Source organism: Furipterus horrens, unplaced genomic scaffold (genome assembly GCF_987537825.1).
Source record: "Furipterus horrens unplaced genomic scaffold, mFurHor1.1.pri manual_scaffold_16, whole genome shotgun sequence".
NCBI lineage: Eukaryota > Metazoa > Chordata > Mammalia > Chiroptera > Furipteridae > Furipterus > Furipterus horrens.
Genome location: NW_028327186.1, coordinates 9,737,342 through 9,765,308, shown reverse-complemented (window position 1 = coordinate 9,765,308; position 27,967 = coordinate 9,737,342). Strand labels below are relative to the sequence as shown.

At 58.4% G+C, this 27,967-nt stretch overlaps 1 protein-coding gene across 1 annotated transcript in view; it reads left to right on the top strand.

The window, feature by feature from the left end:
* Nucleotides 1–27,967, top strand: part of LOC149992063 (NT-3 growth factor receptor-like) — a 76,059-nt gene that overhangs the window by 29,645 nt on the left and 18,447 nt on the right. The window contains exons 2-3 of the mRNA XM_090263828.1: nt 11,164–11,238; nt 11,887–11,958. Coding sequence (XP_090119954.1) covers nt 11,164–11,238; nt 11,887–11,958 — 147 coding nt within the window. The remainder of the gene's footprint in view (nt 1–11,163; nt 11,239–11,886; nt 11,959–27,967) is intronic.

Below are 27,967 nucleotides of genomic sequence, written 5' to 3'. Positions count from 1 at the left end.
TGACGTTCTCCTGAGGGAAGCCAGGCAAAGGACGCCTGGACGCCTAGGTGACAGGGTCACGCACCTGCATCAGCAGCCGCGTAGAAACCATTCTCCTGTAATCGTGGTTGGGGCTTGGTCGCTGATGATGGCCACCGGGTGGGGATGGCCTGGTCTGAGCTTGGTGGAGGGAGGCGGAGGTGGCATGACGGAGCGGTTCGGCCCCCTGGCATGCACTGGGCGCCAGGGGCTGGCAGGGCGGGAACGGTAGCCTTTCAGCAGAAGCGGGAAGGCGCCGGCCCTGGCGGCAGCGGCTCCGTTTGGCTGCTTGCACAGGAGGAGGAGGAGGAGGAGGACGCAGGGGGTGGAGGTGGGCAGGGGTCCCAGGCTGCACACGTCCCAGCCTCAGCTGCTGCAAGCAGGTCCCCTCTCCTGGCTGCGGGGCCCCCGCTTCCGGACCCCAGTCCCTGCACAATGTGGTGACTGCTTAAAAGTTGTCACGTGTTTTTCTCTATTCTACTCTGGCCACCTAATGTGGAGGGCGTTCCCCCTAAACCAACCAATTCTCCAGCTCCCTGTGGACACCAAGTGGGGGTCCTGTCATTCAATTCAGTTTGACACTGTCCACCTGGAGCTGGTGTCAGACCCCACAGTGAAGGGGCCCTGCCCTTCAGGTGCCAGTCACAAGGTCATGCTGTCACCTGGGCGTCTGGCTGCCCAGCTGTAGATTGCAGGTTCCCAGGAGCCCTTCCTTGGGTCTGACAGTTTGCTAGAACAGACCACAGAACTCAGGAAAACAGTTTACTTGCTAAGTTATCAGTTTATGATAAAAAGATACAGCTAACCCAGGAGCAGGCAATGGAAGAGAGGCGCAGGGCCAGCTGTGTGGGCGGGGCCTAGAAGTGCCACCACCTCCAGGTGCGCCGCCCTCCCGCACCTGCTCGTGTTCACCGCCTGGGACGCTCTCTGGACCCTGGCTTTTAGGACTTACATGGAAACTTCAATGTGGAGGCGCACTTGGTTAAATAAACCATTGGCCATTGGTGATTCATTCGATCTCCAGGCAGGCGGGGCTGAAAGCGCCAACTCTCTAATCACGTGCTTGGTTCCCCTGGCTACCAGCCCCATCCTCGGGCTCTTGGAGGAGCCCCAGGCACTAGTCTCCTTATTAGCATGCAAGAAGGTCCTCGTGGGTGGGGGTGGGTGGGGACGACACGTCCATGTTTCCTATTACGCGGCGCTGCTTTCCTTTGGGGAGGGGAAAAGAAGCATTCTTGGCGCTCTAGCATTCCCGACAGCGTGCCAGGCCTTGTCCCGGCAGCTTTGCCTCGTCTCCGCGACGCCTCTGCGAGGTCAGCATCAGTGTCCCTACTGGACAGGCGCAGGCACTGAGGTAGCAGCAGATGAGCAGGCTCGTCGGTGGTGGGCTGGGGGCTCGTGCTCGGTGCTGACATCAAGCTCACGGTTTTCTTCCTGCACCGAACTGCTTCCAATAGCCAAGGGAAGGAACAGGCAGGAGACAGGCCGAGGAAGCGTGACGGGCTGCTGTCTCTGTGGATGTGAACGCACCTCCCGACGCAGCGTGACTATTCACTTTCAGTGACAGGAGGAGGCGGGGAGGCGGGGCTGGTGGTCAGCAGAGCCACAAAAGCCACTCACCCAAGTCACACCAGCACCCTCCCTTCCTGGCGGCCTCTGCCTGGAGTGGAGCCTCGGGGACGCATTTCAGCAGTGCAGTGGGTTGGGCTCAGGATTCAGAGGAAAAGTCACCGCGGCTCTTTCCCCCCTGACATGACTTACAGCTTTCCCGGTGGGCTTGAAGGTTCCTAAAAGGGGTTTCCGTCTGGCCTGAGAGCCGTTTGTGCGCCATCGGGGGTTCCTGGGCCTGCGAGGAACACGTTCCAAGTCATCGCTGACAACGCCGAGCCTCAGACAGAGGCTGGCAGCTGGAAGGCCTGCTCCGAGTCTGCAGTATCCCCCAAAAGGGACTGAAGATATAAAAAGATGAGAGGGGCTTCTGGAAATATCAGAGGAGGGATTGGTAGGACTGGAATCAGAGATGGGGGAAGGTGAGAGGAGAGAGGTGGGAGGAGACAGAGATGTTGAAAGGTTCTTGGGCCCTGGCCGGGTAGCTCAGTGGGTTAGAGCATCGTCCTGATACGCCAAGGTTGTGGGTTCGATTTCTGGTCAGGGCACAGACAAGAATTGACCAATGAGGCATCAATAAGTGGGACAACAAAGCAGTGTTTCTCTCTCTTTTTCTCTCTGCCTTCCCCACCCCTCTCACTCTCTAGAATCAATACATAAAAATTAAAGAAAAGGTTCTCAGGCTGATATGGGTAATAGATGGTACTTAATTATCATTCTGTATATAGTGCCTGTGGCAGATGTGACTAATAAATCACTAACCGTTTTCTTGCTCAGCCCGAGGCCCCAAAACACAGAGATCCGTGTTAGCTCTGGCCAACCCACAGGTGTTGTACAGAAGTTGAAATCTACTCCCCATCTCTGTGGCAGTGCTTGAAGTCAGCAGGACTCAGCAGAGGTAGTTTGGGAGGGTTCAGGATGTAAGAGCAAGCCATTCTGTCTTGGGACTCTCGGGAGCGAGTGCACCTGTGAGGAGAGGACCTAGAGGACAGGGAGAGGTTTGGGGTCAAGGGCAGAGCTGCAGATCTGGACTTAATTTCTACTGAGGCAGTAATTGGAGCCATGTGACTAGAGAGATGCCTTCCAAGAGAGTGGGCATATGGGGAAAGGGGCGGGCCACTCATTGCCCGAGGACAGGAAGCCACTCGCCACGCAGAAGCAAGGAAAAGCTAACGGGAGAACACCCTGCGTTTCTGTCACGGAGTGAGGGTGGAGGGGACCGTCTCGCCAGCCCCCTCAACGAATCCTTTGGAACCTCAAGGAATTCCAGGGCTGGCTTCCTTACAGCGTCCAAGAGCTCATGCTATTAGTGCCTGCCTTTACTGCCTCAGATGTTAGCCAGTGTGTCTTCTGGTGCTGACGTCCCTGCGGGACCCCGCCGCCTCCCGCTGCGCGGCACTCTTCCAGCGCTGGCCCAGCCCACCCTTCCCCCTCCGTCCTGGGACTCCAGGCTCTTCTCTGTAGCTTGGGCACGTCCTGCCTGCTGTGCAGAGAGAGTGCCGGGCACCGCCAGGGGCGTCTTGTCTTCCTGTTGGTTACCTTGACTAATCACTCCGACACCCTCAGGTTCCAAGGATAATTGTTCCTGCTAAGTCACGGACTCCCTTTCCTCCCAGTGACCCGGAGTTACCCTCCACCAGCGAGAACGGCCGGCGCCTTGGAGCGACTTGCCCGCATTAACTGCGAGGCAGAGTCGTAGTGAGGAAATCTACCCTTTTAATAGGGGAAAATATTGCCCTTATAAGTCTTTATGCAGTACGCTGGAGCTTAATGCTCCCTTCCCCATTCGCCTCTGTAACTTCCACATTGAGTGAATTAAGTCCTCCAGGCGGGTAGTTATTAAAGAAGTGATAAGTGCTTTCTAATTCAGTAAAGGGTGGCCTGGCCATTTCATATTTTCCTAAGGAAATTGGCCACCCAAAGGGTAGCACTCTCAGGACCCCGGGGGCCTGAGATGGTAGGCGCGGGGCTTGCCGTGGTTGGATCGCGTTCAGACCAGCGGCTCCAGCCTGGACCAGGCTCCTCTTGCCCCCCCATTCTCCTCCAAGGCCCTTTGGGGAGAAAGCGCCGGAGTCAGTGTGTCTCTCCCTGCCTCAGGCTGTCGCTGCTTTTCATCAGAGACCGTCGCTCTCCTGGTTCAAAGGCTGAGGTGGGCGCTAGGGTGGAGGTGGCATGGTCAGCAGTGTCCTTTCCCCTCGCCCCACGTCCACAAGCACAGCTTGCCTTTTTACGCGTGAGTCTGTGAGCGTTTGGAGAAGATGCTGGTCCCATCAAGACCTCGGGAACTACAGCCTTTCCATGACTTGCTTACGGTCTCGGGGTTCTCAGGAAGGACGTCGGGTATTCATTTACATTTTCTACTAGGTACCAGGAACTGGGCTGAGTACTGGGGCCCCATAGTGAACAGGACAGACAGGGAGCCTGCCCACAGTCCACTCCTGACACTCACGGTGAGTGGGCAGCAGACCTGGGATCTTCCCACGGGCGTCCCAGGACCTCGGCGTCCCTGCGTCGCCGGGCTCTGCAGTGACTCCCTAGGACAGTGAGTGGTGTGCCCGGGGCTGCGTCCCTGCCGTGATACCCCGTTCGAGGCGTCTGTGGGGTCTGAGCGGGGCTCGGGGGAGCAGGGCGAGGACCAGGCAGGTCCTGGGCGTGGTGTGTACTCAGCCCGGGTGGCCCTCATAGTGGAGGCCCTGGCGGTGACTACGTGGTGGGCGAGGCAGATGCGACCCCGTCCCCATGTGTCCCCGTCCTAGGCTAGTGACACGGACGACAAACACGTAATCAAATGATCCAGTGAGACAATTACAGATGGTTATTAAGGGCTGTGAAGGACATAAACAGGAGCTTGTGCCAGGGCGCAGCTGGAGGGGAGCAGGGTGGGGTGCTCCCAGGCGGGGGCCAAGCAGGCTTCTCTGCAAAGGTGACCTTTGAGTGAGGTCGGAGGGACTGCAAGGAGCCGCAAAGCCTCCCGTGGAAGCTCTGGCGGGGGCAAGCCTGGCATGTTTAAAGGCCAGAGCACCGGCCAGTGTGGTCCAGGCCCTGAGAACGGGGGCCATGCTGGCAGAGGGCCTGGAAGCTGTGAGCGGCCAGTTCCTGCCTGACCTTTGGACCAAGGCGTGCTGTGTGGGTTTTATTGGGAGACCTCAGACACGGGGTTTGAGGGATTGTAGCTGTGGGTGGGCGCAGGTGGGAGGTGGTGGCCTGCGGTCAGTGCGTGCTGGGGTCGCCCACCCGGGCCCGCCCGCTCAGGGCGCCGACGGCAGGTGGGGAGGACCCGAGGGATGGTGAGGGCCGGGTCTGTCTGGTCACAGGCTGGGGGCCGAGCAGGACAGCCGGACTCCCCAGTGGACTGGCTGAGTCCCTAATGCAACGTCCCTCCTGGAAGGTCCTGTCTGGTTTGTGGGGGCACCGAGGGGGTGTGCCCTTGATCTTGTCTCTGTGGGGAGACACGGCCCTCGGCACCAGGCAGCACAGGTGTGCGCCCAAACCTTCCCTGTTCCTGGCACGAGCAGGACACCGCCCCAGATGCTGTCGCCTTCAGTCTGTTTGCCGCACGATCTGAGTGTTCCTTCCTGCGGTCCTTGGGGTCCCGATGCGGGACTGGTGCACCGGGTCCTCGGTGCGCGCGGCTGCTCACGGAGCTGTGTGCTAACGTGCGGGCGTGCTGCGCTTGTCAGCCCGAGAGGGCTCCCCAGGCTCTCGGGCTCAGCCCCCCCGGCATTGGTACCCTCTTGGCAGCTGGCAAGGGAGGGGGAGCCGGGTGACTTGGCTCGGGGGACCTGCCATGGCTTTTCCCAGCTGCCTTGGTGCCTGAGCTTCACGGAGCTGTTGCTCCAGACGGTTTGTTTACTGTACTAAACATATCAGATCATGGAAAGCTCATGCTCATGTCTGGATCACTAGACAGAATATGCCTGGATAACAAATCAATCTCCTCATTGCCCCTCAAGGCTTCGACGTCAAACGTGCGGCGTATTCTGTGTGCGTGTGAGCATGCGCGCACTCCCAGCCGCCTGGCCACTTAGGAAATGCAGTTCCAGGCTGCGTTCCCCAGGCACCCAACTCCATTCTTCAGTTTGGGTCACCCCCTGAGGACAGGATTTCGGTGCTGAGGGTGTGGGAGCCTCAGGTCTGGTGGGGCACAGTCTGGAGAGGAGGAACACGTGCACACAGCCTTGTTACCGGAAGCTCTTGGGTTCCGTGTCGGAGGGGCAGAACAGTCACAGCAAAAACACGTGCGGAACGCCAGCTTGCGCGGCCTCCTGCCTGGATGCCCCTCCAGGAATGGCTCTAAGGGACTGCGTGTTTGTGGAGCCACCAGGGGAATGTGAATTACGACTGTGACGGCTTCACCCATCCGGCAGCCTCAGTTGCTCAGAAAGGGGATGCGGAAGAGCAACAGGGGCAATACCCTGCTTATACGTATGCATGTGTCTGAATCTTTCATGTTCTCTTTATCCTCATTCAGCTTCTCTTTGCTCCTACTCAACACGGATCTCCAAGCCTAGTAGTGGGATCGGCTAGTCCTGCCCTGGCGCTGCGTGGTGGCCATAGGCGCTGGCCCCACTGAGCGCACAGCAGCGGATATTCTAGGAGGAAACTGAGGACTGGCGAGGCTTGAGTCACTGGCCCAGGGGCAGCCCGCTCCCAAGCTCGGAGCTGGTGTCTTCTCCAGGTCAGCCCGCCTCCGGGGCGCCTGCTCCTAACCTCTGCCCCCAGGGGCTGCAGAGCAGGCTGGTGGCCGCCCACGGAAGGGGAGGAGGGGCCCTCCGGCAGATGCTCAGGGAGGTGATGCCCCGCAACCCAAGAGCAACGAAAGAGCCAGAAAACCACTAAAAACGGGTGCTGTAACCATTAGAATTTGGGAATCACCCCAGGTGAGGGCTGTTTTGGGGAGGGACACCCCCTCGGGGTACGTGAAGAGCCTCTGAGGGTGTCGCTCTCACAGCTCAGCAGGCCAGGCAGGCTGGTCACGGTCACCCAGGGTCACCAAGAAAATGGAACGCCCTGTGTACTCCACTTAAAAAGTCAAGCAGGTGTGTGATGCGTTGTCGGGGAGGGGAAAGAAGCCTCCGGCAAGGACGTGGAGCATGCCGAGGTCTTGCATTTAAGGGGAGTTGTCTGGAAAATTTGGTTCTGGAGAAGCTCATGAACAGCAGGGAGAAGCCATAGCAAATGCAGTAGTGATCTGACCGGGAGGGAGGGGAGAGCAGAGGCTGGGAAAGGGGGCAGTGTCGGCCCATCGGGGAAGGAAGGGGGCTCCCCGTCCCGCCGACCAGTCCCTTGTCCTGCCCAGCACCCAGGTGACGAGGGAACTTCTGTCAGGTGCAGGGTGCTTTGCGTCTTTAAAGGGCCATCCCCTGGTGTTGGATGGGGATAGAAGTCTCTGCGTTCTAGAGTTGTCTGTGCATAGGACTTAAATATTGGCGTTATAAACAGCTGAAGCATATCCACATGACATGTTTTTAATTAAAATATGGGTCACACAGTCTGTACCATCTAATTTTTCTGTGCTTGGAGATGGCCAATTCATTAAGTTGTTGGCTCAAGACACACCGGAGGAAGAAAACCATGGCACAGAAGCCCAATCAAATTCATTCTAGCACAAAAGAACTTTGTATTTCCTACGGACATGTTAATTAATGTTTCTCTGCGCCCCAGCTCATCCCCCAAACGGGTGTGACGTGTCCGCCTGGGGTTTGGGTTGAGCTCTGTCCAGACCTGGGGGCTGTTGATGTGACTCGCTGGGGAAAGCAGCTTCTCTCCTACTTCTGGAGAGACTGTGAGCGGCCCCCTGGCTCCGCCACACCCGGGCCCGCCCGGCGCCAGCACATTCTTTGATCACAGAGGCTCAGCTCCATCTCACGGAGGCTCTGTGAGCCGCAGCCCTCCGCCCGGCTCTGCTTGGGCCCCGGAGCTTGGAGTTGTCCCGAATTGGGCCCCCCTTCTCCCTGTCTCTGAAGAAGCGTCGCAACATGAGCTCCTGGCAGTCGTGATTCTGCGGTGGCAAAGGCGGGCCGGGGGCGAGGGCAGGGACAGGGCACTAGCTGTGTCTGGACGGAGCATCTCACATTTGCATGCGTGAAGAGGGGCCTGCGGCCAGCTGAGGGATAAGGCTCTTGGCCAGCTGCTTGCAGCCAGGGCTTGGTGAGAAGAGACCATTATTGCTTCTGGAATGAGCCACCTGGACAGGGCCATGGTCCAGTGGGCCCAAGAGACCCTCATTTCTCCTCAGGTAGAGAGGGTCTGTCTTTCCACCCGCCCGACCCAGTGACCTACAGGCACGCTTTTTGGTTTGGCCTCGGGCCTCTCAGTGTTCGCTGCAAAGCAGTCATTTTCAAAACCGTTACTGTTCTAAGCCATGGGCCTCTTTCTTCAGTGGCAGCTTTAGACACAAAAGCAGGTCCCCCAGCCTCAGCTCTATGGACTTTGGCTGATAAGTCCCTGTTGGGGAGGCCTGTTCTGGACATGTTTGAAGTGTTCAGGTGCATCCTTGGCCTCGACTCAGTAGAGGCTGTTATCACTCCCTTTGTCCCCCGTTGCGACAACCAAAAATGTCTCCAGATGTTGCCCGCTGTCCCCTGGGGGGACAGCATCTCTTCCAGCTGAGAACCACTGCATGGAATTTTATTTTTTCAGTTCCTTAGACGGGTGCCTGGGGCCCATCTCTCCACCTTCTCTCCTACCCTGGCCCTCACCTCAGGCAGCCTGAGACCCCGGCTGCAGGCCTCTGCCCCTACCAGCGCACAGACACAGCCTCCCACGGTCCCCGCGGCGGGATCCCGGCTCTGCTCCGAGTCTGTGCTCTCCCACGGGGAGTGTTTCTCAGGTGCCTCTGCAGGTGCCATCTGGCCCTCGGAACAGGGCAGCCAGTGACCGCCTCGCACTGGGTTCAAGCGCTTCACCTTTTTCTAAGAATGGTTGTTATCAGCCTTTTTTTCCCAAAATGATGAAATCCATGCTTGATGAAGACAACCTGGACGACCAGGAAAAGCAGGAAAAGAGGAGAAGTCGCTTGTGATTGCACTGGTCATTCACCGCGAACAAAAGCAAACCAGACCTGCCCTCGCTTGGCCCCCCCTGATTTCTGATATTTTTAGAGCCTGCCCTTTCCACGTCAACTGCCGGCCTCCCTCACCGCGCACGCACCCAGCAGAGCTCCCTAAGCTGAGCCCCCAGGGCCGGGACCAAGCGGCGAGTCACAGGAGGACTTGGCAGGTGCCCTGCCGATGTCATCGCGAATGTCAGGCTGCGCCTTCGCTGCCCTGCACGTCCCTTGGAACCTGCCCCGAGCTGCCGTCTGTGCACCCGCAGTTTTCCCGGAGGCTGAGAACCACAGCTTTGCTGCCCCTCCGCCCCCTGCCGCACGGAGCTTTTATCAATGATGGCTGAGACTTGACGGCTTCCCCTCGGACTGTGTTGCCACTTTTAGCTTGAAAACCGAGAGAGGACTGCTCAGCTTCTGCAAGGCGCGGGGGGCCGGGCGGTCATCCCTCTGGCCCCTCCTGTAACATCATCTTCCCACCTTCACCGCTACGGGTTGACCGTGATCCACATACATCTGTGGAGTCCTGATGTGGGCTAAGAAAAGTGGATTCATGTGTTTAAACCGCTGAGGACCGCTGCTTGCGGGGAGTGTGGGTCCCCGTCTGAGGCTGGGCTTCCGTGAGCGACTGAATGGCCATCTGGGGACAGTGTGACCTGCTTGGTAGTTCACGAGGACATTCTGGGGAAGGGTCGGGGAGGGTCAGTGAATGATACAGGTTCTTCTCCATCAGGCCTTCCTTTCCACCTGAAACGGAGCGAGGGCCCCTGTCACAGTGGCACCAGGCCAGGTGAACTGCCTGGGGCCGCCAGGCTTCCAAGAGAAGACTTTGGCCTTGGAGCTGAATACCGAGCTGGCCACCTGGTCCACGTCCCTGGCAGATGCCCGCGTGTCTGGCCGCTCCACAGGGGCCCTGAGAGAATGTGGCGCAAAACGGGGTCTCAGCTTACCTCGTCACAGTGCGCCTGTGACATGCTCCCGAGCCCCCGGCCACTGCCGTCCTGCAGCCTTCCTGGCTCTGGCTGCACTTGGTGGCAGATGGCAGAGCTGTGGGTGAGGGGGTGTCAGGGAGGGGACGTCTGGGGAAGTTGGCTGCCGCTTCTCCGGCCTGAGTGTCGCAGGGTGAGCTGTCACCTCTCTGCACTTCTCACTAAGAGGGTGCTTAGACCTCAGGGCCACTGATGGGAGAGTCAGATCCAAGGAGTGGGGGGGGGGGGGCCGTGGGCTCTTCCCAGGACTCCAGAGGCATGTTGGAGCTCCTTGGGATTGCCAGTATCAAACCGCCCCAAGATGTACAGAAATCAGACCCGTACCCGTGACAGGCCCTCCCTCGCTTACAGAATGTTGAGTTCCTTTGCTTTGGGCTGGAATTATCCACTGGGCGCGTGAGTGCTGGTTTATATCCGTTGATGAAAAGCTCTGGTTAATGGCGATTTATGTCTTTGATGAATACATCCAAGAAGATGAATTCATTATTGCTTAATAAACGGAGTGTGCTTGCTCAACACAAACCTCCTCAAACATGAGGTCCCTGGGGAGAAAGTTCTAGAAGGAGACGTTCACGCTGAGGAGAGAAACCGCTGACGTGGCACAACCTCTCTCTTTACAGCCAGGGACCCAGGGGCCGGGGAGGCGAGGGCCCTTGCCCGAAGCCACCGGCGTCTGAGTCGCAGGGATGAAGCCGGAATCAGGCTCCTTAGATACCAGTCTCAGCTTCTTTCCGTGACAAGCGGGTGCCTCCCTGGTCCCTCGGTCGTCCCCTCCTTTGTGGACTCAGTTTTACCAACTCAAGCCCTGATACCCTGAGCTCCAGACGGATGGGCTGTGGTCACCTGGTGGGGCTGCCCGTGTCTGGGCCCTGGGGACCCCTGAGGCAGGGGTGTCTTCCTCCTGGGCTTTTCTGCCCAAAAGCATGCCCACTGGCAAGCCATCCCTTTTAAAAAAAGATTTTATTTATCTATTTTGAGAGAGAGGGGAAGGATGAGAGAAAGAGGGAGAAACATCGATGTGCAAGAGAAACATTGATGGGCTGCCTCTTATACTCGCCCCAACTGGGCACCGAACCCCCAACCCAGGCCCGTGCCCTGACTGGGGGTCCGATTGGCTACCTTGCAGGATGATGCCCAACCCACTGAACCTCACTGGTCAGGGCCATCCCCCTTTTTCTAAACATACCATTTGTATTGTCTTTACGGGCAGAAACTAGGAAACGGGGCCTGTCCTTAGGAAATCCCCCCAAAAGAAAAGGAAGCAGAGGGAGCAGAAGGGGACTGGGTTGCAAATCTTTCTGTGGCTAAGGGGCCGTGACACGCTGCCCCCAGGACCTCACAGTGGCCCCGCAGGCAGGCGGGGTGCCCGTCCCCGTGCAGAGGAGGAGACCGAGGCTCAGGGATGTGTGGGGACTCGACGGAAGGCCCCGCTCGCGTGTGGCCGATCTAGGACACAAGCCCGGGCCCCACGGCTGACGCGTGCTGCCTTTCCTCCCGCAGACACATAGAGAACTGGCGTGGTCTGCACACGCTCAACGCCGTGGACATGGAGCTCTACACGGGCCTGCAGAAGCTGTGAGTGCGCCGGGCCACAGTGGGGGCTCTCGGGGAGGAGGGGGAGCGCTGCCCTCTGCCTTCTGAGCTGGGGGAGGCCATTGCAAGGCCTCTGTCTGCATTTCCTGGGGCCCCCTGTTAGCAGAGGCAGCACTGCCCTCACGGCCCCACGGCTCACCGGGGCCTAGGAGGCAAGGGCCTTGCCTGGAAGCTCAGCTCAGTCCCGGTTTCAAGGCAGGAGCCGAGCCCAGGTCTCCCGGGCTGGGGCTCTCTTCTCCTCCCTCTGCTTGACCGACGGTCCCCATGGAGTCTGGGCTTCCCAGCCGCCACTTCCTCTGGACTTCGGCGGCTGTGGGGTATTTCAAGTGGGGAAAGGAGGCCCCAAGGGGGAGCCCCGTTCTCATGCTCCTGCCAGTCTGGGTGAGGATAGCTGCCAGCACTGCCCACTGCCATCCTGAACTATCCCCCGGGTCCCATTGGGGTATGAGCCCAGACACCCCTCACCTGGCACCCCAGTTGGACTGCCCAGCGCCGCTGATGGAGGAATGAGTCCAGTTCACAAGGGCGGCTGCAGGGCCAGTCTTGGCCTGACCTCCTCTCACCCTCAGCCCAGGGCAGACGTCCCTCGGCTCCATCAGCTTTGCTGACCCTCGTTTCTTCTCTCTCCAGGACCATCAAGAACTCAGGACTTCGGAGCATCCAGCCCAGAGCCTTTGCCAAGAACCCCCACTTGCGCTCCATGTGAGTAGAGCCGGGTCCTGGGCCGCAGGCGGCAGGGAGATGGTCCTGGGCGTTGGAGCCGTGTGCCCTGGGACAAGCCCGTCGACTTCTCTGGGCCTCAGATTTTGCCTCTTAAAACAAGGGTTTTGGATTTGATGTTCTCTCAGGTTCCTGTCAGAAGGAAAAGCTTGGTACCAGGGATTCTCAGGAGGGGGTCCTGACTCCTAAGTTTGTTCATTTTTCATGAAAAATCTGCAGTTTTATGGAATGTGAGTGGTAAGAAATCCCACTCCTATAGGCTGTGACTGCGATGCTTCCGAGACCACCTGTGGGTCCGTGTGTGTGTGAGCCGGAGTGGGAAGGGTTAGGAGGCGCAGAGCTGGGCCAGACCGGATGCCGCATCTACACGGATTCTGGGGTCAGTGGAAAAGGGCCCAGAGAAGTGGGGCCTTCTGTATATCAGGTCACACAGCTTTGTTTGGGACACACTGCCGGTCCCCTGGCCCCAGTTGGGATGACTGGCTGTGCGTCCCCCACCACTGCCCCCCTCCCCCGACCTGCCATGTCTGGTGGTGCAGGGCCTCCGGCTGCACCTGTGGGGCCCAAGCACATGAACTTGGCGCCTCCTCCTCACACCTCGCTCTGGGCTGGAGACTCTGGGGTGCAGTGGAAGGATCCCCCTTGGGGACAGTGCCTGGGGGCTCATGCTGGAAAGCCTCCTAGGACACTGTCATCTGCAGCTCCTGTGGAAACCAAGAGGGCTTTGGGACCCATCACGTTTCGGGGGCCACAGAAGAGGGGGCAGGGCTGCATCCCAGGTAATGGGTGTCTATGAAGTGGGTTGTATTGGAATGTCTCTGACTTACCCTTGAGGCCCCAGACGAGGGCTATGACCCACCATTTCGGGGGGATGATCTGCCATGGGCTGCGTGGTGAGTGACAGGCTGCCGGGCCTCACAAGGCTCCCAAGGCTTTGGGGGCAGGGTGTCTGGTTACACTAGGTTCTGGTGGTACCAGGAAGCCTGCCGTGACCTTGGGCCCCTTTTTCCCCTGAGTGCAATGGCCAGTCCTTGCCCAAGTACTTGCATGGGTTGCATGGGGAGCAAGAGCGAGAAGGAGGGGTGACTGCCTTTCACCTGCAGTTTGGGCCTGGCTGCACATTGGGGCAAATCGGGTGCTCACCTTGGTGCGAAAGGTCAGCCCCTGGTTGAGGGGCTCCGATAGGCATGGCGGGAGGGGGAGGGTCATGTAGAGGCGCCCGGGGCTCACAGAGAGTCAAGAGATTGAGGAGCAGGCTTGGCTCCATCGCTGCATTGATTTATGAACCTCGCCCAGTTGTCAGGTCACACCCAGCTCCCAACGGACTCAGTTTCCCGGCAGCTTCGGGACATGTGCTCCTGGCAAGTGGGCCAGGCTTCTCTGCCCGCTCACAGCACCTTCTATTTCTGCTGCCAAAATGCTCTCACGAGTCTTCCGGCCCCGGCTGAGCAGTCACAAGACGATCACTTACCCCAACACTAATCGCTAAGTCCTGGCTTGGTGGCTTCTTCTTTCTTTTTCTTTCTCTCTGTCTGCTTTTTTTTTAGGGTGATGGCTAAGAAGTGTTCTCTATATAGAATAAGAAGCAGGAAGTGAAATCATTGCACTTGCTTTGATGCCAGGTTATCCAAAGTGCCTGGCTCAGCTGTCCCCAGTCCCTGAGCTGCACTTGTCCTGGGCGGTGTAGCTCCTCCTTGTGCATGACCGTGAACCTACAAGGTCCAGGGGGAACCAAGGTGTCTGCCACAGAGAGGCCCCACGTCAAGGTTTATGAGTGACTGTCTGCTCTGCACTCTTTTAGTTTTTATTGTATGTGAAAAAGTGAAATATTGATTCATATATAGCAAGAGAAAACCTTTTTTTTTTTGAGCGAGTGAGAGACTGGGATATTCTTGACCCTTAGATCCTATCCCGGATTTTCCAAACTGATACTTGGAATAGCTAGCTGCTAACCTGTCAAATGGGTGTAATAACAGTGCCTATTTCAGGGACAAGTGTGGTCAGGACTGAACGATAGGAGGCCCGGTAAGGAGTCCGAGTTCAGACATGGCCATTGCTAATAACGATAGTAATTATTGTTATTACTGCGGCGCACCTGAAGCCAAGCTGTATTGACTCCGTCTTTCCCTTGGACCCTTCAGCTGCGAAGAGAGGGGGGGGTCTGCTGCATGGGCAACAGCAGACCCTCCATATCACCCTGCCCAGGCTCTGTAGCTTCAGCTTCACTGGAGAGGACACTTCAGCGTCATCACAAGATGTCAATTCAACACGGGAGGAGACAGATACCGTGTCACTCCCGACTTGGACTGCACAGCCATTCTCGGCGGTGCAGATAGACTCTTAAGAAGCTACACCATCGTCTCTCGAGACGGACGGCTGCCGACGACGACGACGGGGGTGGTGATAATAGAGTCAAGGAGGAGGGATGAGGCAGCCAACACCACTCTATTCTGGAAAAGCTGGATTTCTGTCCTCCACGGCAGTCCGCCTCTCTGGGGCCTGGAATGCTCATATCTGCACTCTCCGGTGTCTTCCTTGAGTAAGGACAATAAACCCCAGTTGATTCTCTGTTCTCTCCATTTGGTCCCCTGCTCTGGACTCTGTGTACCCCACCCCAGTGCTATTAGTTCCAGAAAGGACCCCAGCAATTGCAATGGATCGGCTCACACGTTACTTTCGTCTGACTGGAGACCACATCCACCTACGCTCTTGAACTTGCATTGCCAGCCGTGTCCTCCCGCCGACCCTCTGCGGCTGGCCCATCGCGTCCTCTCTGGGGTCTGTTTGCTCTGGTGTGGCTCACGCCCTGGCCGGATCTCCAAGGCCTGGGGTGGCCTTAAGGGAGGTCCATGAACTGCACCCAAATGTGGTGTTTTCTCCCATCTGGGGGGCACGTCACGGTTTCCAAAGTGCTTTCTCTGGCATCCTCTCACTTCATCTGGCACCAACCTGGGGCGAGGGCAGCTTAAGCTCCAGCCCCGGGAGGCCTCACTCGTGAGCAGCAGAGGTAGAAAGCCACGGAGACCTCTGAGTCCCTCTCTGGGAGTTTTGCTGCTCTTTCCCCTGGGCCAGGAGGGGCCGTGCTTTGCACGGAGATGATTTTTTAAAAAGTTATTAGGATGTTTAGAAAATTGCATTTAAAAAAAAAAAAAAGCTTGCCTCAGGAAAGGAAAAGGCACATCGTGGTTAAGAACTTACTAGGTCCCAAGGACTCTGCTTTGCAAATACGATCCACTCCTCGCAGTAACTGAAGCCAGGGCTCTGCTGTGCCCATCCCACAGCTGAGAACACCGAGGCTCGGCCGTCAAAACTGAACTCCCTCAGGGTCACATGGCAGCTCGTGGGGCAGCCAGGCCTTGGCCTCTGATCCCTGTGACTCTGAATTCCATGCCCTTTTCTCTACATCCCAGGCATGTCTTGTCTCCAGTGTTCACAGTAAGAACTTTTCACGGGAGGGGTGGGAATCCTTACACTTTTCTGAGAGAGAGAGCCACCTCTTGCCGCGGGGACCTAGCACCAGCCGTCCGCAGAGACTTCTGTTGAGAAAGCTCTGTTTAGTTCCTTTTCCTATTCAGGTCAAACGCTGTAATGACAGTTACGTTACCACCCGGATATCTTTATTATGAAAGATTTCTTAGCATTAGCCCGTGGCCCACTTTTATTTCCAAGAATGTGTAATGTAAGATCCCAGCAGCCAAAATTATTTAATCCCTGAGAGTTGTTGTGGTGGGATCTCTCTCGTGTTCAGTTTCTTATCCCCCCAAAGCTCTGGATGCCTTGTGAAGTTATTGCTCTCTGTCCTGAGCAAACACGCACGTGATCTTCAGCCAAGAGAGCCAGCCCTGAGCTGACCTGTGTGGGTGTGTGATGGAGTGAGGTGGGGAGAGTGTCCTGATTTCAGCATAATTGTGTCAGCTGGTGGCGGGCGCAAGGAGAGGGTCAGTGGCACTGGGCGGGGGGACGGGGGAAGCGGCTGGAGTCCCGGCCCTTTCGGAACATGGCTGGGAAGGCGGGCATTTCTCCTGAGGTCACGGGGATGGAAACGTAGAGACTGATTTATCACGTGTTGCACATCACTCAGTGCTTTTTCTGCTTTTGTCTCCATTCTGGGCCCCAAGACAGTGTGTAGCTATTACATTAGGAGATGTTTGCTCGCTGCCTGCCTCTTACCTCTACTACACTCAGACTTCCCTCTGAGTCCCGGTAGGATTGGTAATGGGCACGCTTGTCCCCTCACTGCTCCCCCATGTGTTCCCTTCCTCTGTTCTGTGCAGAGGACTCAGCCACCGAACACTGTGTAGCTAACAATCAGAGTGTGGCCTGTGGAGGGAGAGAGGCCAGCGTTCAAATCCTAGATCTCATGTTAAACTGCCTTCCTGACACGCCCACTGGCTGCCTCTCGGGCATTGGCCCTGTCTGCCTTTGGCCCCGGTGCCAGGCAGGAACGCTGGCGGACCCTGTTACAGAATCTGGGAAGGGAGGGGTGTGGACCAGATTAGGTGACCTCTAAGGCCGCTGCCCTGACACCCGAGACTCTGCCTACGCCTGCAGCTTGGCACCGGGGACCTCCTGGCGCCGCCGAATGCAGGTGTTTTTGTGCATGTGCCTGGGTCCCCGGCCGTTTCCCACACCCGCCCCCGTGACCCCTGACGACCAGGCAGAACCTTCGTCGTTCCTTTTTCCGATGTTCCTTCTGGCTCCTCTTGAACCTGAAGTGTGTTTTGTGCCCTAGAATTCACCAAGCTCTGGATTTTCGACCTGAACTCTTTTACCCCCAGTTCATGTATCTGCTGTCTCCAAAGAAAGTCACTTTCCAGTCCGCTCACACCCTCTGTCTTCTTCAACTGAGTTTCTCTTTTCTTGTCCATTTGTGTCTCTCCACCAGACTTTCTGCGGTCCTGGAATTGCTGATGTCCTTCTTGGCAATTTTCTTCTGTTCACCCTGTTCTGTGAACAACATCCTGGTGTACCCAGGCCAGACCCGCCGTGGCCCAGACCGTGTGTGTGGTCTTTCGCAACTCTTAGCTGGAAGTCCCCTCCCTGAAGACGCCGGGTTCATTTTGATTTCGGGAGTCTCCCTTCTCTAGGATCCTGGGACTGAACTTTAAGAGTTTAGCGGCGACCTTGTCAGCTTTGCCTTCTGAAAACTCAGCCTCATGCTGAGTAAACACTGTGGCCTCCGGGCTGCGCGTCCCCTGGCCTCGGAGATGAGACCCGGGCTCATATTTTCCAGCCTTGTTTATTCTCAGCCGGTTTTCTTTTCTTTTTTTTCCCCTCCCCTTAGGCTTCATTACTCCCCATTTGTCCATATCTCTTGTCTCCATTTTTCTTGTTAAGGACAGATTTAGAAAATGAGATTAGTCTCATGGCTACTTCGGAGTCCTCATTAATTTTTGTCCCTCTCCATTGCTCAGCAGGCGGGCGGCCTCCTGCCTCTTCCTCCCTGGTTTCTTCTTGATGGATTTGCGCAAGTCTCTTTCCTTCCCTGGCTAACCCCTTTGTCCCTTGGGGCCGCTGGCCTTGGTCCTCAGGGGCCTCTGGGACCACCGTGCCTGGGTGGTCCTCTAGGGGACCCACCACGGTGACTGTTCTGGGCTGGCGGGCAGAGGCAGTTACTCTACGATGTGACGGGGACTAAGGACTCCTGGGGAGCATCGGCAGGGGCAGGGGCTCCTCTTTGGGGACGGAGGAATGGCAGTGGTACGGTCCCCTGGGGTGATGACAGGCAACCTAGCACCTTAGGGGGCAGGAGGAGGCGCAGCGGGGATGGACTTGGTGGGGGAACAGGTGTGGGGTCTCGCGTGAGGACTGCTCTGGGCAGCGGGAGCCATTCGTGTGTCCAGAGGCCCGGCAGTGAAGGGGACGGGGTGGCATGTCCGAGGGGCCCCAGGCCCCCACTGAAGCTGGAGTCGGGTGGATGGCATGACTCCCCACTGCCCTCGTGTCCTGTGGCTTCTGCGCAGGAGCACAGAAAGGTCAGGGCCCCCGCTTGCAGCTTCCTGTCCCCGAGGTGGCTCCTGTGATCTGAGCAGAGCAGGAGGGAGTCAGGGCCACGAGGGACAGGGCCCGTGTCCACTCCCCTTGCGCAGAAGGCCCGCGTCGGGTGACCCCTGGCCTCCTTCTGAGGCGGTCTCGGCGCTTGCCTGCCCAGCGCGGCCTGTCCTCCAGACCAGAGTCCGTGGCACCGCCCTGGAGCCTGTGCTCGGTCCCGCGTGTCCTCCAGTGTGAGCTGGCGAGGAGGCGGCTGGAACGTTTTTATCCGGTTCTCTGATGCCCTTGGGCTAAGAGCCAGGCGCCTGCTCGGTCTGCCAGGTGAGCGCGCAGCCTGGGCAGGGGCCTGGCAGGGCCACCGCGGGGCCTCCGGCCGCGGTCCATTCGCACCCCCACTGACCGCCCAGCTCCTGCCCCTCAGCCCCACACGCGTCACGTCATGTCCCCTCCTTCCAGCTCGGCTCAGGGCTCCATGGCAGCTCCTCACAGCCCCGCCCCCCAGACACTGCTCCCTGTCACTTTCCTTAGGTTCCTGTCCTTTGGCTTCCACTGCACTTGTCCCATAAGTGTACATTTGCACCCAACCGTTGTCCTGCTAATTGTGCGACGCTTGCTGTCCCCACTGGGCGGGAAGCTCTCCTGAGACCTCTTGCCTCTTCACTGCCCGAGCCGGCACATGGCCGACACCCAGTGGTGGGCAGACGAGGGTGTGATGGAGGAGCTGCGCGGCCCTTTGTTTCTCTCTCCTCCCTGGGCAGGTCCGAAGGCTGAAGTGCCCCATGCCCTGGGCACAGCCACCGCGCAGAGGAAGTGGGCTTCTGCCTATGGGCGCCGGGACAGCCTCACCCCTGCGGCCACCGGGCCTGGCTCCATGCTGGGCTGACGCCCTCAGAGCCGGGTGCCCACAGTGTCTGCTTCACCACCCGCCCGCCCGCAGCGAGAGCGGCCCCCTTGGTCCTCCTGTCCCTTCCCCCACCTGCTGAGCCCAGCTGTGCCCCATGGGGCTGCCCCTCCCCGTGCCAGCTGCCCATCCTCAGTCAGCAGCCTCTGCCGATGCAGCAAGGGTGGTGTTGGCGGAGAGCAGCCGTGCGCCCCTTATTTATTGTGCAGAAAAGAAAACAAATTAAGGCCTTGTAATTATACAGTCGGGCACGTTCTTAAATAAAGCTTACGCGGTCGGGACGCCACGCAGAATATTAACAAGGGCACCCTCCAGCCCCGGCCCCCAGCAGCCTGCTGTCTGTCTGCCCTTCCCCGCCCCTCCCAGCCTTCCTTCCGCCTGTTGCTCTTCGTCTCCCTCTCCCTCTCTCTGGTGTGTGTCTCTGCAAAGCCTCCCTTGCCGACTGCGCCCGCACGTGCTCCAGAGCCCACGCTGGCCGTGTCAGAGATCCTCAGCAGCACGCGGTAGGTGGGTTCCCAGGCACGGGGCTGTGCTGGGAGGTCCTCGCCCTGCCCGCCTGCGCCTCACTGGGCTGAGCGTGGAGAGGAAAGGCGGAGTGTTGTGCCTGAGGACAGAGGTTCTGGAGGCAGGCCGACCAGGCTCACTTCCCCGCAGGCCTGCGAGGCCGCGGCGAGACCCTGGTGAAGCCTCCTCATCTCTTTGAGCTGGGTCTTTCCTGTGGCGAGAAAATCTCTCTCCCTCTCAGGCTTGTTTGGGGACTTGGATGAGACAGTGCACTTGAGGTTCTGACACATGGCGGGTTCCTTAGGGACAGCTGGCCTGGCCTTTTCTGTAGCGTTACATCCGATCAGAGTTTCAGGGACTTTCTTATTTCTGGTGTCCTGACCCACGCGTTCACTGGTGCGCCTAGAACGTGCCAGGCACCTGCTGGGTCCCCTGAGCACCTAGGACATGAGAGGATGTGTCTGCTTGGCGCCTGCAGGGCACACGGTGCGGGGCTGTCACTGCGTGTGTGGCTGCGGGAGTATTGCCAGCATCCGAGAGGGGACCCATCCGGTGTCTGGATCGCAGGGTCGTGATGCTGCTCTGAGGCTTACCCTCAGTCCCCACTCGACCTTTTCTTTCAATTTCCTTCCCCATGACATGGGTCACACGTTCCAACATTGCTTTTGCTGGTGACGTTGTGGTAGCTGGGTCATCGCCAGAAGCTAACCCAGATGTCATTTGAAAGCATTCAGATACTGTGAGGTTCCAGATCTCTTAGGTGACTGTACCGAGAGTTGCTATGATGGGCCTGGCTGAATGCAGGTGACAGCTGCCCTGCACATGCCCCCCTGCAGCCAGCTCTGTGATTTGGGGGTGGGGAGGAATGGAGGTGTCAAAGCAAGACGTGGTCCAGGTGAAGCTGGAATGTTCAGTCTGCTTGGGAAGCTAAAACTCACTTTCTCAGGCCAGGGGTGCCAGTGTGTTCACGTCTGCTGACGGGCTGAACCGTACCCAGCAGAGGGTCCTGCACACCAGGGGTGCTGGGGAAGGGCTGCGGAGGGACATGGCCTTAGGCTTGTCCTCGAGGAACACATGCAGCAGTCCAGAGGAAGAGGGGGAAAGCCTATGGACTGTGTGTGTGCGTGCGCCCTCCCAGGAAGCAGTGAGCAAAGCCCGAGGAAAAGAGAGGGGAGAAAAGCTTATTGTGTTAGTCTCTCTGCTAGGCCGTCTTCCCACAGTAATTCTGCTCGAAGAAGTGATGTTTTTCCTGTGTTACAAGTGAGGGTCTCTGGGGCTCAGAGAGGTCATGTGCCTTGCCCGAGGTCACACAGCTAAAGATACGGATTCATATCTAAACGTCTGCTCCAGAATTCATGGTCGTTATGCTGCATCGTGGTGCAAAGGTCCGTCTGCCCCTCTGGGGGTGGTCGGGAGCTCAGCTTTCCTGAAGGACTATTGAAAAATTATTTGTTCTTGGTGGGGAAACTGGCATCAGGCCACCACTATTTTTGCTTACCCGACTCAGCCTCCAGGTCCCTCTCCCTGGGGATTCAGCACCATGGCCAGAGCTCAGGGAGCGGCGGGGCCCTGGGAACTGTGCGCAGCTCCCCAGAGAGTGGCTCCCAGGCTCTGGCCTGCCCCTCATCTTCTCTCTAATGCCATCGCCGCCGCTGCGGCTGACCTGTGTCCTGAAGTGCCAGGTGGCACGCTAGAAGAACCGAGCACATGCGGGCCCCGGTGGGATCCAGACATAAGCGGGGAAGAGGACGCGAGAAAGGTCTGCTCCTCCAGCCTCCTCTCCTCCCGGGCCCAGTGCAGAGGGAGCGAGGACTGTGATTTGCGACTTCGGTTGCCCCAGATGGGGAACTGTTTCAGGCCGCGGGGCTGGGAAGGGCCCTGAGCTGCAGTGCCAGCGTCTGCAGCCCGGGGCTGCTGTGCCTGTCACTTTATAAACCTGTTCTGCTCCTGTGGACTGGGACCCCTGGCACGTGGGTCTGTCATGTGCTTTCTCCCGGGAATAGTAAGAGGGGGCTGGGCTGTGGGAGGAGCACAGCGGAGCTGGCACAGTTACTATGCTGGTGGGTTTGCCCCTCACGACGGGGTGCCGTCTGCATTCTGGGAATGCTTCCACCTGCGTGTATGAAACAGAGTCCTCCAATGGCGACCATGCCACCTCTGGCCTGTGTGCATGTGTGTGTGCAGGCATGCAGAGGCGTGCATGTGGTAGTGAGCTAGGGGTGTGGGTTCCGGAATCAGACCTAGTGATTCAGGCCTTATTTTAATGTTACCACCCTCATGACCTTGGACTATTTCCCTCATCTCTAAGCCATGGATTCTTTATCTGTACAATGAGAACACATCATAACAATAACACACCCATAAAAGGGTTCTGGGGAAATTCGGTGGCCTAATATCTTTAGAGCATCTCGTGAGTAGTTCCTGACAAGTACTCAACAAATGTTACCCGCGACTTGTATGTCTCAGAAAATTATTTCTGCATTACAGTTTTCCTTCGCTTATTTACATGATTATTGTTAATGATTCTGGAAAAATCCCCATAACAGGCGGAAATGATTAGCAAGTTAATTAGTTGTTTGTACTTGTATTCAAAGCTCAAGATTTTAAATTAAGTTGAGGTCAGCCCCAGTCGTGCTGGTAGGAGGCAGAATCAGTTGAGTCTGGCAGCCTGTGCAGTGCAGGGCTTGTGAAATCAAACCGTTCGGGGGAACTCACCTGCGCGCTTTAATTAGCGGTGCTTGTGATCAAAGTGCAAACTGTACCTTCGGCTTCGTGAAAAGAGCTGTAAGGAGAAACCCAGGTCACGGGTCCCAGTGTGGTACAGCCTTTGCCAGGCCCAAGCACCTATGGGCCCCCCGCCCCTGCCCCCATTGCACTGATGCTCAGTGCAAAGGGTCTTGTCTCTGCGAACAGATGCCGCCTCGCACTCAGGTCGTGTCAGTCCTCACCAGCCCGGAGAAGGTGAGGCAGCACCCACTGATGGTCTTTGCGGAACCCAGGGGGTGGGGGCCGGCTCCGGGCCCCGTATATTCAGTATGAGACACGATTCCTACCTCATCTTCTCCCCTGTGCACCGGCTCCAGTGACGCTGCCAGGTCTCTACGGGCGAGAGGCCGTGCGGAGCAGGAATGGACGCGGCCTTTCCCGAACAGTTGGACCACACTGGCCAGAATTGCAGCAAACAGTGGAGGAATGACATTGTTTGCTGACTAAATGGAAGCCCTGAGTTGCGAGGCCAATACCAGAGAGGAAAGCAGAGAAGTGCAATGAAAAGGAGACGAGACGTGTTTTCCGCTGGGCCTGGAAGGGAGACGGAGGGCAGCTGGCCCTCCCGTGGCGGGAGCTCAGAGGGCCCTCAAGGAGAGCGAAGGAGGAGGGGGCGGAGGCAGGGAAGTTCAGTGGGAGCACCGTCACCCGGGCTTTGGAAATAGCGTAGCCCTAGGTCTGAGCTCTCAGCCGTTTAGAATAAGGTACGACGGGAGAGGCCTGCGGCAGACGGGTGAGAACCTGGGGATAAAGCGGGGGTCAGGAGGGGCTGGGTCTCCTCAGGATCATGGGGTGCTGGGATGGGTCTTCAAGGTCTCTTGTGTCTGTAGCTGGCCCTTCCTCTAAATACCGTCTGCCCTGCCCTTTCTGAGGGTTAGAAGTAACACGCTGTTTTAGAACAAGGGCAGGTGCCCTGGGCCGGCTGGCACGCGGTATCCAGGGGCCGCGGCCAGGCTGACCGCCTCCCACCACCCTATGAGGCCAGAAAGGGCTCAAGCCCACGGGGCATGTTCATCCTCTGAGCCCCGGGCAAACCTTTCAGACAGGTCTCCCCCGCCAGGTTCTTCCAGAAGCAGAGTGAATGGCCAGAGTTCCCTGAAGGAATGTGACTTACGGGCCCCATGCCTAGCATTGCCTGGCGTGGCCCGGGCAGCAGGTGAGTGTGTGCCGAGCGATGAAGGGCTGGAGGTGCCTTGCAGCACAGTCCGGCGGGGGTGATGCTACCACTGACTTGGCTTTAGAGAGTTTGCTTATCTCTTTTGTTCTGTGCAGTAAACCGACGCTTAGAAGTGTACGGGGCACATAGTAGGGATTCAGTAAAATTACTGTGCAAACGGGAACACTTTCGAGAGTCAAAGGGGAGATGGTAGTCACGAGTCCAGGATAATGGACGTGGGCCGGGGCTGCTTGGGCGAACGGGGGGTGGGCAGCCAGGCCTGGCCACCTGTCATCGGGGCTTGTTGAACGAATGGGTTCCTCTTGCGTCCTTGGAGCTACTTAGAGGACAGTGAAGTCTTCATGGGGTTTTCACTGAGCACGTACTATGTACCAGGTATTTTCGCTTGTATCAGGGACACAGTGAGACAGAGGAAGGCTGGGTTTTATTCCTAGGATGCCCACTGTCTAACAGGAAGCTGGACTGTTGAGACACATCATGTGACGGTGTGACGAGTGCTACACTGAAGGGGTGGACAGAGTGCTCTGGGGGGGGGGGGGTGTGAGTGGGAAAACCGGTAATCTGAAGTGATGGCCAGGAGGCTTCTTAGAGGGAGTCACAGAGGATGATCAGGAGTTTACCTGGAATTCTGGGAGGAGCCGTGGGCTCCCGGGGTGAGAGCTCTTTCCAGATCTGCTCAGGAACACCACGGGGCTGTGGGCAGCGTCCCGGCCAGGGCGGATGGGCCCTCGACCCCACGGATCCTGTGGACTGCTCGCCGTCAGACATCCTGTCATCTAACCCCCCAAGGGTGTGATGGGGGCAGGAGCCTGGAGGAGCGGCATGTGCCCCAGACGTGGAGTGGGGTCCTTCCTGGGTGCTGGCCCCGGTAGCACACTAGGGAGGGAGGGAGGCTCGCAGACGTGACGTGGACTGAGGAGGGCAGGCTGCTGCCCCTTCCCGCATTGGGGACCTGTCACTCTGCCCTTCTTGCTCTGCATTTGTCGCCTGTGCAAGCACAGTGGCCACAGGCCTGGGCCAGGGCAGCAGCTGCCCGTGTGTGCAGAGCTGGGAGGTCCAGACCCCCCCGCCCCACCCCAGCCCCCTGCAAGTCTCCAGAGGGGGCTGGATGGGCGCGCCTGATGGACAGGAAGCCAGGACAGGGAGGCTGCTTAGATAGGCCCATCTGCCTCCCCATGCAGCGCTTTTGAATGTAATATGAACATGTTCCTCGTTATTTTCCTTGGATGAGTTTGGTATCCTGATGATATTAATTATTCTTAAAGGTCAACAGCACTCTTTTGAGTCCCCTTCTGTTCTATCCTGTAATCAGTTAATTAATTGGAAGCCATTCAGCAGCGTCTGCCGGGCACTGTTGTCTGGTGCGAGTTCTCTTGTTTTGTTGCTCTGGCGGCGACGGTTCCCTCCTAGTGCCTGTTTGCTCCCAAGGATTTGGGACTGGGAGCCTGGGCCCTGCCCTTCATCCCCGCTCCCCGGCAGACCCCCTAGTTGGTTCCCAGTTGCTTTGGAGATGTAACCTCAGCACATGCTTTCCTTGTGAGTCTACAACGTGTTTGCAGTCCATTCCCACCGAGCGTGTCCGCATGACAGGCCCTGTGTGGGGCGCGCGTGTGTTATTTTATTTACTTCCCACTGTCGGGTAGGTGCTCCCTTTTCCAAGGAGAGGAGAGCAAGGCTCGGGATAGGTGCGGAGCTAGGAAGGGGCCAAACGAGGACGGGCCGGGGGCCTCCTGGGAGCCCCGCATCCTGTGCGCTGGGGTGCTGGAGCTCTGGAGGGCCTGGGCGCGGAGACCTGGCCCCTGCAGGTGGATGGGGTCTCCTGGGAATGCCGCGTCCGGGCCTGCTGCTTCAGCACTGGCGCCCGCGTGTGATAGGAAGCCGAGCCCTGTCGTTCCATCGTACTTGCCTTTGGCTCGCTGTCTCTAAAACCTGACGTGTGCACAGGGGATCCCCCAGCAGCTTGAGGGCGGAGCACCCCTGAATGTGCCCAGCCTCCCAGCATGATGCGGCCGCACAAAACTGCCAACCTCTGGGGACTCAGTGGCAGTTCAGCACGTTTGCTCAGGCTCAGACCTCCTGTCCACACCTCCTGGGGATGGGCCCCGGGTGCTGCAGCCCTGGGCGTGTTCCCGTGTGTGCCTCTACCAGACCCGTCCTGCCTGCAGTCCAGGCCGCAGCGCAAGCGGGATACACAGGTCACCTCTGCCCCATGGCTCCCTGCCTTCCCCTGTGGGCACCTAGCCGGTGGCCGCCATCCTGAGCGGCTTTCTCACGTGGTCCCAGGTCGGCAAGGGCATGCGGTGGGAAGTCCCGCTCCAGCTTGACTGTCTGATTCCAAGATGTCAAGTTGTCCCAAATGGTGGTGGGGACAGGTTTCCAAGTTCTGCCTGAAAGCAGTGGGCTCCTGTCCCAGTGGTGGTGGCAGCTGGGGGTTGTTGTGAGCACGGGAGGTGGAACCTTAGTAACAAAGCTCCTTCCATGGATTATAAAGGTTCTGCAGCCAGGCTGCTGGAGTTCCATTCCTGGTCGGCCGCTGCTGGCCCCGTAGGGCGGAGATGGTGATGACAGCGACCGTGATGGTAGCACATCCCTTGTGGGCGGCTGTGGCGTTTACACAAGCTCTTGTATGCAAGGCCATGACGGAGAGCTGGCCCAGGCAGCTTGGTGTGGGAGCCGGTCTCGGTACTGCCCCCCCAGTACCCTGGCAACCACAGCAGCGTGCACGGAGGACCTACTGTGTGTCGTCCCCTGTGCTGGCCACTGACATGCACTAATTCGTGTTAATTCGTAGAGCTGCTTTATAAGGTCAATACTTTTTTGTCTTCTGTGATCAGGACGCAGAAACCGAGACCCAGAGGGGTCCGGTGACCTCCTCAGGGAGGGCCGCAGAGTTTGGAGCGCTGGTGCTGAGAGGCCAGCCATCTGTCTGGCTGCGAAGTCTGCTCTTTCCGCTAAGCCAGTGGCGCTCACAGTCAGCATGCGTCAGCGTCGCTGGACGGCGCCTGACAGCACAGGGCGCGGGCCCAGCCCTACAGCTTGTGGTTCGGCAGGGCTGGGTGGGCCCAAGGCTGTGCATTTCTGGCAAGTCCCCAGTGATGCCCACGCCGCTGCTCTGGGGACCACACACACGCTGAAAACCCCGCCTGCTCTGCACAGTGGGTCGCAAGTGATCCGTGACCCCACCCGGCTGGGCTCTCCCTGCAGCCTCCTTCCCGATCAGTCCGTCCCCGGCGCCTCACCCAGCCTCCGTGACGCAGTCCCCTGGTTAGCCCTAGCAGATGCGAAGGCCCCAAGCGCCAGCGGCATTCACGTGGCCTCTCGGGTTCTGCCAGAAGGGAGGCAGACACAGTCCAGATATGGCTCCTTCAGTCCGCAGGCTCTGGTCTGGGCAGGGGGGGACAGGGGCGGATGGACCTGCTCTGGTTCAAAGGCACCCGGAGCCCTCAGGCAGCTGTCAGCAGAGTCGGCTCTGTTCTGCTCTGGCCACCCCACAGAGCGGCCTCGCCAGCCTTTACATCCTAGTTGGTGACGCTGCGCTCTGAGCTCCGAAGGAGACGCCTCAGGCTCTGCTTCTCGGCCCATCCTCTGGCTTCTAGGGGACCCCCTCCTTGGGCAGCGGACATGTGGGCCTCCCTGGCAGGCCACGCACACCGTTGCTCCGTGTGTGGGCTCTGACTGCTGTTGGCTGTGTGCTGCCTGCTCCCTGTCCCTGGCCACCCCCCCCACCCCCCCGCCCCGAGCTGTCCCTGAGACAGCTCCTGGGCTCCCCAGCGCCAGCCGGTCATGCGATTTGTGTGGATGTTCCGGTCTCGTCTCCCTCGCCTGCTCCCGCTCCCTTTCTGCTGGTCCACGTCCCCTCCTGCAGCCTGGGCCTCCCTCACTGGCCTTTCACTTCCCCTGTTTCTGGCCTTCCTCACCCCCAGCTCACCAGACCTGGGGTGCAGAAGGACCACCTTCCTGGTGGGGGTCGCTCCCCCCCAACTCCCATGGGTTCTCACAAAACAGCCTCCCACCTTGCTCAGTTTAGCCCATTCCCAATGCTGGGGCCGCCCTTTCCGGACTGCCCGGCGGCGCCTCCTCCTTGGCGGCCATCCACCGGGTTTCAGACGGGGATCGCTACGCCTCCTTTCTAGCGGCTGGAGGTGGCATTTGCTCCCAGATCCCTCGCGGGAGTTTCCTGGCTCCTGACAGAGTCTGTCCTCACATCTGACACATGGTTGTTCTATCCTCGCAAAGACGTGTGATCGTCCAGCCTGTTAGGACAGAGGGGTTTGGTGGGAACCAATGTAAACTTATTGGGGAAACACAGTGTCACTAGCCAGGGGCTTGGAAACGTGGCTCCCAGACCTTCCCCACCCCCTGGAACTGCTTAGCAATGCGACTTCCAGTCTGGCTCTACTGAGTCGGGTGATCGGGCACCCAGAGTTGGAGAGCTTCTCCCCACAGGCTTTCTCCAGACCCACACCTGGCCCCGCACCCCTCCAGCGACGCATCTGGATGGGAGTGCTAGACGCTTAATCAGATTTCCTTATAAAAAGGCCCAAGGCAGCTTTCTGCTCACACTGCTCTTGTTTGCAGGAAAGCCATAGCTTTCCTTGGGTCCCGGGAATAGCTCTCAGAAGGACAGGTGCCTGCTCTGCTGGAAAGGTATG